Here is a 13,865-nt window from a genome sequence, read left to right as displayed (position 1 = left end):
TTCCTTCACATTTACAGCGGTTGAAACATTGTATCTATTTGTTTCCGAATAAAAACATCTGTATCCTAAATGGAAACAAATAGATACAATGTTTCAACCGCTGTAAATGTGAAGGAACTGTCAGAGAACTGACAGAAATAGCGGAGCTCTCTGCAGGGACACTTTTTGCCAGCTGTAGAAGGGATGAAAATCGGCCGATCGGGAAAAATTCGATTCGCGCATCCGAAGTTTGCTAATATTCGGATTCGGTGCGAATCGAATTTTTCCTAATATTCGAAACGAATTCCACTTCGCCAAATTCAATTCGCTCATCTCTAGTCATCTTAGTAGAGCCAATAGCGCAGACCTGAACAACTTAAATACATAAGAGGTGGAACACAAAGCCTTTCATTGTGCGTACATTTGTCTGACTGTAGAGCAATGCTTCAGCCTTATTTAGCAAAAGGAGAAGACATTATTAAAGTGCTAGTAAACTCTCATTTATTATCTTTATTAGCTTATAATAAAGCTTACCTGTAGGTAAAATTATTATCTCCTAAACGTGCGCCGTGAGCTCTGAAGGAACGGCATACCCATGCCGTTCCTTCAGAGCTGTGTGCTGTGGCCAAGACTCCCGGGAGTGATGTCATTGCGTCTCGGCCAATTAAGCAGCTCCAGTGTGCTAGCCCAGAAGGAAGACCTGGTGAAGATAGAAGCCTCTACAGCAGCGACAGTGTGCCACTGGAGGTCTTCTATTTAAAGTGGTTCTAAAGGGTCAAGGTTTTTTTTTATCTTCATGCATTCGGTGCATGAAAATAAAAAATCTGCTGTGGGCAGCGCCCCCCGCCCTGCCCCCCCAATCTTTACCTGAGCCCCCTCCTATCCAGCAATGTTCACAATAGCCTTGGCTATATGGGGACTCTCCCTCCTCATCGGCCAAAACAGAAGGGGGTCAATGACAGCGGTAAATGACAGCCACTGACCCAATGAGGAGAGAGCAAAAGGGCAGGGCCACATAGAGCAGTGGCTCAGGAGTGGGCATGCAGCAGTGCCCCCAGAGCAAGCAGCTTTCTCTGGGGGCACTGCTCAGGGGGAGGAGGCAGGAGTGCCAGATGGGACCCAAAAAGAAGAGGATCGGGGCAGTTGCATGCAACATGTTTGTTGTTTTATAGAAAGAAAAAACACCAAGCTTTAGTATCATGGTAGTGAATGAGCCTGAATTTCTGTGGGTTCAGTGTGAGGTCAGGATCGGTGACTCAGCAGATTGTGACTCTATCACCTCCACCTGGTTCTGGAGATCCATGGAAACTTCCAGAAGCAAATGGGCACAATGGGGGAGACATCAATCTGCATATTCATGGGAGTTTGACCAATCCTTGGCTAAGCTTCCCTGGTAGTGTGAAAAACTGGCCCATAAATATGATAGAGCCATGCCAGCAGGGGAGTCAGGTGGAAAATAGATTTCTGAGAGGTGTTGTGGTGTTGCCTGGGAGGGAGCCCCAGAGGAGGGGTTCTGCTTCCAGGCTGGAAGGTGAAAGCTGAAGAGAAGCTGAAAGAGGGAGCTCCACTGCCTTGCAGTCCACCGGCGAAGAACAGCCTGCATTGCTTGGAGAGGAACCAGCCCAGCTGGAAGGCCTGAAAGCAGTTCTATCCACAGCTGCAGGACAAGGACAGTGTGAATACCTCTACACCCCAGGGCCCATCTGCTGCATGCAAGTTCTGGCAAGTCTTTAGGATACAGTTCATAGCTTACCCAATCCCTTGTCCTGGGATCAGATACCAGGCGGGCTGGTATTCTGTGCACAGGGGCGGACTGACAACTCATTGGGCCCCCGGGCAATAGGGGATCATGGGGCCCCTGTGTCCTTGCCCAAACTCAAAAAAGCCCATGAAAAAGGTACCAGGGGCATCTCATGGGGCCCCCTACTGACCCCGGGCCCTCGGGCAGTGCCCGAGTTTCCAAATTGTCAGTCCGCCCCTGTCTGTGCACCAAGGGGACCAAGAGCTCCTACATGTCACGTTGCTAAAAATTCACTCAGGGGACACCAAGCTCCTAGACAAGATTATTCTACTAAGGACTGTGATGGGTCAGACTGGAACACAGTCAAGTGTTTGTCAAGTGTGCTAGAGCAGGAAATGTTTTCATTCTGCTGTTTCTTCAATCAAATTGAGCATCCCACAACCCCTACACCTCATCCAAGTTGTTAACTCCTAATAAAACAACAAAAACCAAGCTCACGGACTGTTTATTGACTGTGGATGAAAGTGTGGAAAACGCATGTTGCCTGGCTGTGCAGAGCTTAAGGGTAACCCAAAATCTTAGTGGCCCTCAAGAGGGTAGTGCTACACACACAATTTTGGAGTGTGCCCTGCTTTGTCATTTTATTTAACTCCATAGTATGCTACTGTATTATACATAAGGTTGGATTACAGGGCATTGATTGCTTAGTTGCGCAACTGAAATTCCACACACACAAAAAAAAAATCAGCCACTCATTGAAGATTATGGGGCAGACATAGTTTGTGCAAACCACAGGCTGCTTGTATTCGTTTGCAGGTTGCCATATTTGGGAAGATACATGCAAACAATCCAAAGGAGTACAAAGTACAAGCATGACATGTAGAATTAAACGGTAAGTAAACTCTAATAATAAATGTACTCCCTTTTTTTACCTGATAGAAAAAAAAATACTCCCTTTTGGTCTGTGACCTTTGCCAATGAAAGTGTTTTTATCATATCTACTCTGCCAGATAAAAAAAATCATCCAGCCAGAAATCTTGAGATCTGATGACTTCCTGTGCTCACTGTCTCTGGACTCATTATCAGTTAGAATTGTTCCCTGCTATCCCTGCAGAATACATAACACTATGTTGGGACTACATAACACTTCCCTCTTTTCTCCCCAGCTATAGAAAAGAGGTAAGTGTTATGTAGTCCTTACGCAATCCCTGTACCAGTACCGTTGTCACCATAGGACAAGAAGTGTGTAAATGGCAGGACTACAATGGTAACTCCACTTTCGTGGGAAAAACAATTAGCAAATAAAAAAACTAAAAATAATATAGGGTTTACAATTGTAACCCAAGACAGATTGTTATTGAATGTTATTAAAAAATTACCTTTCCTTTTCAATCTGTAGTGCTGTCATTTTTTGTAAAATTCAATGCAGTATGGCTACTTGGAGGTGTTCTGTACACAGTGCACAGATTGCCCCCTGAAAATGTTATTTCCTGTTTGAGTGATTGGCTCACTGATTTTCCCAGAAGTCTGCACTAAGATACAAGTCTGATTTTGGGCATACCCTGCAACACAAATGTCATTTTTAATGAGATACTCTCTATGGGAAATCACATCTAAAGGGATACAGACCCTATCAGTTTCCTCATTAGAGCCCTGCAGGTGCAGCAGCTGACTGATAATTATGAAACCACTTCCATACAGATTCACTCTACACATGGACACAAACAGCTATTCCTTCAGAATAACTAAAGGTAGGAATTTGCAACAAAATTTGTTAAAATCCTTGCAATGTACATAGATCACGCAGAGGGGAATGTTTTTTTTCGCAAACAAAAGTGAAGTTACTCTTTAACCACTTCCTGTCCGGCCCATGTACATAAACGGCCAGATGGGAGCAGTGCAGGAATGGGTGGCCATTTCTAAACGTCCTTCCGCATTCACTCCCTGTGCGCGCTCCCTGAGAGCATGCGGCACTGCGATCCGGTGCCCATTCGATGTACGGGACCTCTGTGTGAGGCCCCGATCATGTGATCACTGATTGGCCAATCAGTGATCACATGAATAGTAGTAAGCAAGATGTCACTTCCTGACATCATTGCTTACTACTAGTGAAATCTGTGAAAGATCACAGAGGTCACATGGTACAAGGCTATTCACAACAGCCTTGTACCATGTGACAAGCTGTGACCAATCACAGCTCGCACAGTATTTCTCAATGGCTGCAAGAATGCAGCCAGAGAGAAGAAATTATTGCTTTTACAGCCTTTATGGGTGTAAAAGCAATCAATGTAAAAAAAAAAAAATCTTCATCACCCCCCCCAAGTAGTACAGTGTCACTATGGTGAGCACAGCTCTCATATGATACATGAGCCAATCACAGCACCCTTTACCACGTGATCACCTGTAGCCAATCACAGGTCACTAGTGTTTTGAACTGTCATGAACTTAACCCATTATTGACAGTTCAAAGCAAGCAATAATCATTATACTATGGTAACATTGAACTACTATGATGAAATAATTATTTTTTAAATAATAAAAAATAATGTTTAAAAAAAAAAAAGTAAAATGATAAAATAAAATATTGAGAACATGCTTATTTTTCAAACTTTTTTAAGTTTTTTTTTTTTAACTACTTGCGGGCAAGTGGCGGCTCTGGGCAAAGTGATGTACACTTATATCGCTCTCTATTTCTGAGTGGAAGCACACATGCATGCACCCCCCTGCTATCACCCCCCGTTGGTTCAGGGCGAGGGGAGAGAACACCACACTGTGCATAAGCACTACATTTCACACACATACGGTAAATGTGCACATTTAACCCTTTGATAGGTTTTTTTTTTTCAAAAGTTTTGCTCTTTTTACATTTATATCACAAAAAATAAAAAAACTCAGTGGTGATTAAATACCACCAAAGGAAAGCTCTATTTGTGTGAAAAAAAGGACATAAATGTAGTTTGGGTACAGCGTTGCATGACCACACAATTGCCATTTGAAATAGTGCAGTGCCGAATAGCAAAAAATGGCCTGGTCAGGAAGAGTGGAAAACCTTCTGGGGCTGAAGTGGATAATAGAGACAGAAAATAAAACTTGTAAAACTGTACGAATTCTTGTAGAACAACAAAAAGCGATGCAGGCTGAAAGCAAACTGGCATCCTAACCTACCAGGACAATAGGAAGGTATCACACAGAAAGAAGCACATATTTAGCAAGGAATGCTGAGCTGAATCAATAATTGCATATCCCCTTGAAAGAGAAGAGCAGGGGATTTCCACTCATAACACGTTGGCATCACTGCTTGTCCCAGGGCAAAACTTCAACCTTGTTCTGCCAAAGAACAGCTATTTCCATATATGATATCCTCTGAAAAGTTAAAACTGACAGAGTGCAAGCTTTTCAGTGAACGTGTACTCGTTTAACCCCTTCATAGCTATAATTTTGCTTTTTATGACTTTCACGAGTGGATTTATTGTGCTTTTGGCAATGTGACATCACACAGGATGTGCCAGTAATAAGGGGCTTTAACACCTTTGACTGCAGGCCCCAGAAGTCTTAAGAGGATTACATTAGCAATATATCAGGTACCTAATGTCTCACCTCTGCTAGCCTGTTTATTACAACCTCCTGTCAAAGGCTCATGGAGTATGTGAAATACTTTGTGAGCTCAGTGTTCTCTCTGTACTACTTAACAGGCTTCTTATTTCATTATTAATGTATAAGTCACCAGCAAATTAAGCTGCTGTCCAAGGTCTCATTAAACAGAACACAATTCACCCTGGTCTGCAGCTCCCTGGTGACTTGCTCTCTCCCTCACTTCCCCCTCCCTTTGCAATTGTGTTGCACCTGTCTGCTCCCTAAGCAGTCCTTGATTCTGTACTATTTCTTTCATTGTACTGCTTTTTTTTGTCACCCGGCATAGCAGACATGCTTTTTTGGGAATCCCTATTTGGCCATCCCTCGTAGTGCTCTCCCCACCTCCACCCATTCCATACATGGGCTAGGGGGTCCACGGACCCTGCCCTCCCCCTCACCTACTCCATTAATGGCTTCTTTGCTACTCAATGGCCCAGAAGCTACCAAATAAGGAGAGGCCGCCTGCCTTTCCCTGTGGAGCTCCCCACTGACTCTACATCTTCAGGCAGAGTATAAATTGACAACTCAGTCCCCAAGGCAGCACCCAGCCAATTTCAATCACAGCAGCCAGCTCTCTTGTGCTGACCAGGTGAGTACCAGCAGAGACCTATAGGTGGCTTGTTGCTTCTTCCCGTCAGATGGATTTCAGCACTTAGACTACTGGGACAGTCAAGTCAAGCTTGGATTTTTTTTGGAATAATTTTGAAACTTACTTTTTTTTTTTTTGCTTTTAATTCAATACAAAAAGACTGGTTTACATTTCAAGGTCTGAACAGGGCAGGATTACCAGACAGTAAAGGCTGAACTTATTGAAGGAAAGCTACATTTTAGACTTAAACAAATTTTTATTGGTTAGAGGATATTGGTTCTCTGAATGCAGTGCATTCTGGGATCAGTGCTACTTGCAGTTCCTCTAAATAATGCAATGACAGCAATCTACGGCTGTTACATAAAGGATTTTTGTTTTGTTTACAAGTTAGAACACTGAAATGGGATATTGGCAGTGGAACACTATTTATTAAATAAATTATAGCAATATACAATAGAGTAACAAAAAGGGGATTAGATTCATTAAGAAATAACTATTTTGTTAAATGTCTATCATTTTATTTATTTTAGCTATTTATATAGAGCCAACAATTTGCACAGTACTTAACTCTCTCTCTCTCTCTATATATATATGTATATGTGTGTGTGTATATATATATATATATATATATATATATATATATAGCACATTCATATCAGTCCCTGCCCTCCAGTATCTCACAGCCTAGGGTCCTCAACCCATACATACACATGATAGAGCCAATATAGACAGAAGTCAATTAACCTACCAGAATGTCTTTGGAGTACTGATTGAGTCACATGCATGTGGAACTTGCCCCCAAATTTAATTCAAAATTTAAAGTAGATGACCTAAAAATACCCCAAACTTTTCATAGTTCATTTTGTAAAGCGCTGCGCAAACTGTTGGCGCTATATAAATCCTGTATAATCATAATAATAATAGTCTGCCCAAATTTCCCTTGTTAGGTTCAACGGTTAAATACGTGAAACTTAACCCCTAGTTCAGCTATGGTAAAATGCAAATCACATTCAGCTCCTTCATGCTGTTACTTACTGCAGAGGTTAACAACCTTAAGAGGGATCATAGGAATGCTGTGTGTATGAATATGTCCAGCCTGGAAAAGAGAAGGACAGTGAGGGTTTGTGTGTGGAAGACAGCTGCTCCCTGACATATGAGGATCTAGGGTTACAAGGACAGGAGGGGCTGCAAAAGCACATTTAATATATTTTAACAATAGTTTGATTTGAAATATAGCATTTTTTTTATTTTTGTAACAAATGTACAAACTTTTTTTATTTTAGAGGAAAACATTTTTCATATTACAATAGCAGCTGATATAACAAGTTAGAGTCCTTTAAAATGGATCGTTTTATTTAAAAAAAAACTTTTTCTTTTAGTTTTTAATAGTGTATGGAATAGTTAAAACCTTTGTTAAGTTTTTATAGCTGTCTGTGTCCCCACTGGGGGATTCACCTTCACTATTTGTCCAGGTGACCTTGGTGACTAAGATAGAAAGTCATGCGAAATACAAAATTTAAAGCTGTCACCAAAACAGAAGCAGGGAAGAAATCTTCTAACTGTGACAACTAACTGGGGATTTTCCCTTATTCCCTTACTTTGAAGATGTTTCCTCTCACTTCCTGCTGTGTCCCAAAAACAGGAAATGAAGGGAAATCTTTGCAATGGAATACAGACAGCAACCCCCCCCCCCCAAAAAAAAAAAAACGGGTTATAACTAACCTCTACCCTGTCCAAAACTATAGAGATATCTTTTAGCTTTAGATAAACTTTCAGTAAGATCTATGCAGTATAGCTAAGATTTAATATTGTGATGTAGATCTTTTCTCTAGCAATCAGTTGTTTGTTAATTGGGTTATTTAGTATAAAATATATATTTGTAAATTGGGTTGATTAGTAGGACAAAGTGCTACAATGTTCTGGTAAATGGTAGACAATTGCAGTTGCCATGGACTATTAACATACCAGTATGTTGTTGCATTACAAGCATTAGAATATAGATTTATACAAAATATTTTATTTTAAACTCTAGTCCTATGTTCAAGTATGTGTACTGCTTTTGTTAGTTGGGCTGTGTGCATGGTTAAAACAAAGTCAGTTCTGAGGCTTTTCCATTTTCACCTGTTTCCAGAACTTAACCTGCCAACATGTGTGACGATGAGGAGACTACCGCCTTGGTGTGCGACAACGGCTCAGGGCTGGTAAAGGCTGGGTTCGCCGGGGATGATGCCCCTCGTGCTGTGTTCCCCTCAATCGTTGGTCGCCCTCGTCATCAGGTATGTAATCTTTTCTCACTACACTTAAAAATATGATCAAACAGTATACCAGACGTAGAACTAGCCTACCTTGAAATTGCATTTAAGGGTTTTTAAAAAAAAAACATTTCAAGGTCTAAGAGGCACAGACAATCACCAAAAATATATTCTTAATATGTTATCTAGGCTTTTCTAATAATCTTTCAAAATAGTATAAATAGAGTGGTATAGACCATTCTGTAGGCCATAGAGATGCAATAATTCAATAATTCACAGCTTGTTTGCAACAAGCATCTGTATCTGCAGCTCTTAATGTTTCCTTGTTTTTCTACAACTGGGAGATAAAAATAGCAAGTGCAGAGGCCCTGTCCTGCAAGGTTCAGTGATAAGACGAGCCAGTTATTAATAGGCAGCTTTGAGCCTGCTTATATTCTCCTACCGTACTGTGTGCTGGGTGAAATTTTCCTTGTTATACAGTTAATGCTGGCACACTTTGAATGGCGCTGCCATAGCTAAAATAACAGCAGGAGCATTTCTAACATCCAAATACTCATGAGGGGAAGCTAAGCATATTAGAATTAAGCTTTGCCAACAGCCCATTAGTATCAGTTACTGATGCCCTGCCAAGTTCCCCACGGGGAATTTACTGGGCCCATTGGCACTTGGGTCAAAGGCAGCTGGGCAGCTTATAGGGCCAAATTAAAATAATGCCAGCTGAGTAATGATTCTGTCACCTTGAGTTGTAGGTCAGGGCTTTTCTAATCTGAAGGTATAAACATTCTATGATATGGACTTAAAAATACTAAATATGTAGTATTATCCAGATAACATAGTAATATGTATTGTGTTTTGTAAGTGAAGGTGATTTTTTTTTAACTTTAGTCTTCCATTTTCCCTACTTTAGGGAGTCATGGTTGGTATGGGTCAGAAGGACTCCTATGTAGGTGATGAGGCTCAGAGCAAGAGAGGTATCCTGACTCTGAAATACCCCATTGAGCATGGTATCATCACCAACTGGGATGACATGGAGAAGATCTGGCATCACACCTTCTACAATGAGCTCCGTGTAGCCCCAGAGGAGCACCCCACCCTGCTCACTGAAGCCCCCCTGAACCCCAAGGCTAATCGTGAGAAGATGACCCAGATCATGTTTGAGACCTTCAACGTCCCAGCCATGTATGTTGCCATCCAGGCTGTGCTGTCCCTGTACGCCTCCGGTCGTACCACAGGTGAGAACAAAAATCTGTGTATTTTGTAATAAAGACAGAAAATATGGCAGTAAAGAAAGATTTCAACATAAAAGGAGAGAAAAGTATCTGGATACCCATAGCATGTTGACCCTGAGGGCAATACTAATTTCTCTTTGCTGAAGTTTTTATAAAAGTCCTTTGCTTGATAAGGTGCTATACTAACATTTTAGAAAACATAGTAATACCAACCATCTCTCCTGCTGAATGTTAAGGTGTTAGCTTAGTCCAACATAGTACTTCCCTCAGTACAGAATCATTATTAACTAAATACTACAGAAAAACCCTAGTCTTGATGAGGTCAACAAATTGGCAGTTTTTGTTTTAGATTTCAAGCCAACCCGTAGCAATGCACAAAAGTCAAATTAATTAATTGCAAGTGCAATCAGAATGTTATGGAAGGCTTAATCTTCTTACACTGGTGACACAGACATCTCGTCTCTGAATCCAGACTATTTTGTGGTACAGAAATACTGGTTTATATTTACCAAAATAGCACTGCACAGAGGAGGGGAAGTGAAGTGATGTGACCCCATGCTGCCCTGTACTGAACACAGGGGTAGAAACATCTGTTACAAATAGAAGTGAAAGAAGTAGCAGTAATTGCTTTTAAGTTCTCTATTGCTGTTTATGTAAATCCCTAAAGCTAGTATGCTGATAAGAGAGAAGAATACAACTGAAAGTGTCATAATCTGTCTCTTGCAAGCAGTCTGTCGGCAGCCTTGTTCACTGCCATTTTGTTTTCACTGCAGTATTTTGTCGTGTGTGAGAGGTGGAACTGTATTTTCAAGAATTATATATATATTTTTTAATGCCCCATAGTGTCAGTGCTTTCTACTATCTTTCACCATTGCCAGGCAGCTGTTTCTATACCTCCTCTTGCAAAAATACAACAGAAAGCTTTTGCAGCAGCATGTGTGCTGACCTTCTATAACTGTTCATAGTGACTGACCCCATGGTGTAGAGACTTTTTCTATAGAATTCTGTCATATTTTACTTCATCCATTTACTCTTTTTTGTGGTTTTCCAGGTATCGTTCTGGACTCCGGTGATGGTGTCACACACAATGTCCCCATCTATGAAGGGTATGCTCTGCCCCACGCCATCATGCGTCTTGATCTGGCTGGCAGGGACCTCACAGATTACCTCATGAAAATCCTGACTGAGCGTGGCTACTCTTTTGTTACCACAGGCAAGTTTTCTGTCATCCTTTGGCTCCTAAGATTTTTTTTTTGCTGAAGGGCCCACAATCTCAAAGGTTTAAATCCCTAGAGCCAGCTTTATGGCAGTCCAGAAGCAATGTCACACAGCACAGGAATCTTTAATGAAATTGTTAGGGCCTACAGCACATTAACGTACAGTAGCTTCAGTCAGAAGACTAGCATGGCTCTGTGATACACATGCAATGTATATCTTGGGATTTGAAGCATTATGTAACTACTGCGCAAATCTCATATTACAAACTAGTCAAACTCATAACAACCTAGGGCAAAGCTGCGATACTCTTGCCTCATGAATGCAGAATAAGCTTGCTTATTTTTCAATTTACAAGAAGACATTTTCATTTACAAATACTGCATATAACAATATATGCATTAAAAAAATAAAAATAAAAAATAAATAAATAAAAAATTAAATATTATCTTTCATTAGGCTTGGTATATTAGACTGGTAACAGATAAACCTAATTGTTTTTTATGTGTTACTGCACATCACTATTTTATACTTTATCAAAAGAAACCCATATAGTATGTCCTACATTTAAAAATGTGGGATTTGCACTGAGATTTAGAGATGTTTCAGGCTACAACTACATTTCTGTATTTTTCAAGCACAGTGGTTGTAGAGCTGCGTGTTTAAGATACATTTTACACTTGGTTTTCTCTTTAAGCCTTGGAAAGATATGCTTTGCTGGAAACCTCACCACAGATACAGCAAGCAGGATTTTTGTTGAACAAATTACTTTAAAATGCATACATGTGTCTGTAGTCTAAATGTCCTAGTAATGGTTACTGCAAATGTTTTCTTCATATCAAAACTCTCATTTAATAACTTCATTTGTTTCCTATCTACAGCTGAACGTGAAATTGTCCGTGACATCAAGGAGAAGCTGTGCTATGTGGCTTTGGACTTTGAGAATGAGATGGCCACTGCTGCCTCTTCCTCTTCCTTGGAGAAGAGCTATGAACTGCCTGATGGTCAGGTCATCACCATTGGCAATGAGCGTTTCCGCTGCCCTGAGACCCTCTTCCAGCCTTCCTTCATTGGTAAGATATGCAACTAGAATCTAACTACTGATCTGTTCACAGGCATGAGTGGTGTTTGGAAGATCTGCCTGCTGAGCAACTGGTGCATAACAGCACATAGGCTGCATATGCAGGTTTATGCAGACACCCCTTCCATAGCCTAGTCTCATGGGAATAACAGAACATCAGCTAGTAGTATACGAACTGGTGTCTGATAGTTCCACCGAGATTGGCTGCCAAACATATGTTTATACACATTGCTCATAAATATGAAGCATTTTCCTGATTAGGTGCATCTCATTGTTACCGGCACTTTAGCCATTACTACTAATATCAACAGTTAACACAAAACTCCTTCACTACATAGCCACAAAAAATAAGATGCAATGTTAAGACTTATCTCATTAGCTGATATGCATGGACATCAAATAATAAACCCTTGCAAAGAAGAGAATTTGAAAAGTCAGGAGAAAACATGTAAACTGAAGTTTTCAACTGATTCACGATATAAGCCCCTACCACCTATAATGCTTTACATAACACACCTAAAGACAAATGTGGCCTCCAAATACTTCTGACCTTATCTAAGTGACTGAATGCTGCATAGTAGGATGATTGCTGTATTCAGTCTATTTTAAATCCTGTCTAGTTAAGTGCTGATTAACATTTGAGGCACATAAAAGAACTTTCATACCAATCTCCACAGCCAACACAAGCTGTGACTTCAACAAACACCCTTTTATCACTTTTAGGTCCTGACACCTGTTAGGTTGTGTAGGCAGTTGCTGTCCATTTGGCAGCATTTGTTAATCCAGCACAGGACATTATCAGCACCTGTTGATCACAATCACCACTATTTGCACACAAATTATAATCCTCTTCTTCTTGCAAACACCAGGTATGGAGTCTGCTGGTATTCATGAAACCACATACAACAGCATCATGAAGTGCGACATTGATATCCGCAAGGACCTGTACGCCAACAACGTCCTGTCTGGTGGTACCACCATGTACCCTGGTATTGCTGACAGAATGCAAAAGGAAATCACTGCCCTCGCCCCCAGCACAATGAAGATCAAGGTAAGATTTTAATATAAACCAGGCAGTTTACAATATTACAACATGAAAAAATGACCCAGACACATGGAACATCCAATATTATTATCAGCAATGTATATTCACACATTCTGTATAGAGAAGGTAAAGCCTTCCTTTTTAAAAGAAAAAAGGAAAAAAAAATTAAATATACTGGTGTTTAAAGAACTATGGAGGCTTTTACATGCCAATCGTTTACATGCCATAAGGTTTATGTGAAATGTATTTGAACTGAAAACCACAGTCTCAGTCAAAATTGTATATTTTATGTATGAGAACAGCTAAATATCAAATTGCTAGATCAGTATATCTACACAAGGGTTGGTAAATTGCTGCACAGTGACTCTGATTAAGGATATGTTACTCATTCACTTCTGTTCTTTTTTTCACATAGATTATTGCCCCACCTGAGCGTAAGTACTCTGTATGGATTGGTGGCTCCATTCTGGCTTCTCTGTCCACCTTCCAGCAGATGTGGATCAGCAAACAAGAATACGATGAGGCTGGACCCTCCATTGTGCACAGGAAGTGCTTCTAAACAATTCACATTCTCCTTTGTTCAAATGTACACAGTACCTCCAATTCAAGACAAAGAATACATGGGCAACCACTGTACAGTTTGTTTACACTCCATCATATTTATTACTTTATAAATAAAACAAATGCCGTTATTAAGTTCAGCAGCGTTTGCCTGTCTTATTTTCTCAAACTGGGATGTTTTATTGAAAAATAAAAGGAACCATCTTCTCAAGTCTTGGCTGTGTTGTGTGATAGTTTCTTGGGAAAAAAAATCCCTAAACCTTTTAGTGCAGCTTAGGACTACACCAATTGAGCTGTTGCAGTTTGGGTCCATGCATAGAAAAAAAAGCAAAAAAGGTGTGCCAGTTCCCAATTATATGAATTAATTGTAATTATAACTGAATATATTGAGAGCAATAACCATTACTGGGCGCTATTTATCAGAATATTGGATATTTAAAGAAACCACAAAACTTTGTCATTCACTGCTTTTCAGCAGTCTAAGAGCTAATTAGCCAAATCTTTACATGCTCTGTAATAATGGTGAATGAATTATTGTAA

At 40.4% G+C, this 13,865-nt stretch overlaps 2 protein-coding genes across 11 annotated transcripts in view; one reads left to right on the top strand and one right to left on the bottom strand.

Annotated features, from left to right (window-relative positions):
• LOC149467665 (uncharacterized) overlaps positions 1–7,081 on the bottom strand; it is a 325,880-nt gene extending 318,799 nt beyond the window's left edge. For 9 of the 10 annotated variants that reach the window (XR_016311875.1, XR_016311878.1, XR_016311873.1 and 6 more), the window contains exon 1: positions 6,978–7,050. The gene's annotated coding sequence lies outside the window, so the exon portion shown is untranslated. Of the gene's footprint in view, positions 1–6,977 lie in introns of all 10 variants that reach the window. The other variant, XR_016311882.1, reaches the window with a different exon arrangement.
• Positions 5,784–13,465, top strand: ACTC1 (actin alpha cardiac muscle 1). Its single transcript, XM_089671281.1, has 7 exons — positions 5,784–5,942; positions 8,074–8,218; positions 9,102–9,426; positions 10,475–10,636; positions 11,520–11,711; positions 12,589–12,770; positions 13,180–13,465. The coding sequence occupies exons 2-7, from the start codon at positions 8,090–8,092 to the stop codon at positions 13,321–13,323; spliced, it is 1,134 nt and encodes a 377-aa protein (XP_089527407.1). The 5' UTR covers positions 5,784–5,942; positions 8,074–8,089; the 3' UTR covers positions 13,324–13,465.
• Positions 13,466–13,865: the final 400 nt, after the last annotated feature.

Source organism: Staurois parvus, unplaced genomic scaffold (assembly GCF_062004578.1).
Source record: "Staurois parvus isolate SC_StPar_1 unplaced genomic scaffold, SC_StPar_1.0 ptg000104l, whole genome shotgun sequence".
Lineage (NCBI taxonomy): Eukaryota > Metazoa > Chordata > Amphibia > Anura > Ranidae > Staurois > Staurois parvus.
This window is presented reverse-complemented; position numbering and strand designations above follow the sequence as displayed.

Excerpts from the sequence above, each read along its gene's own strand:
- ACTC1 (XM_089671281.1), top strand. The coding sequence starts at position 8,090 with ATGTGTGACGATGAGGAGACTACCGCCTTGGTGTGCGACAACGGCTCA. Across the intron at positions 8,219-9,101 it reads TTGGTCGCCCTCGTCATCAG|GGAGTCATGGTTGGTATGGG; the intron begins GTATGTAATCTT and ends TCCCTACTTTAG. Across the intron at positions 11,712-12,588 it reads CTTCCAGCCTTCCTTCATTG|GTATGGAGTCTGCTGGTATT; the intron begins GTAAGATATGCA and ends TGCAAACACCAG.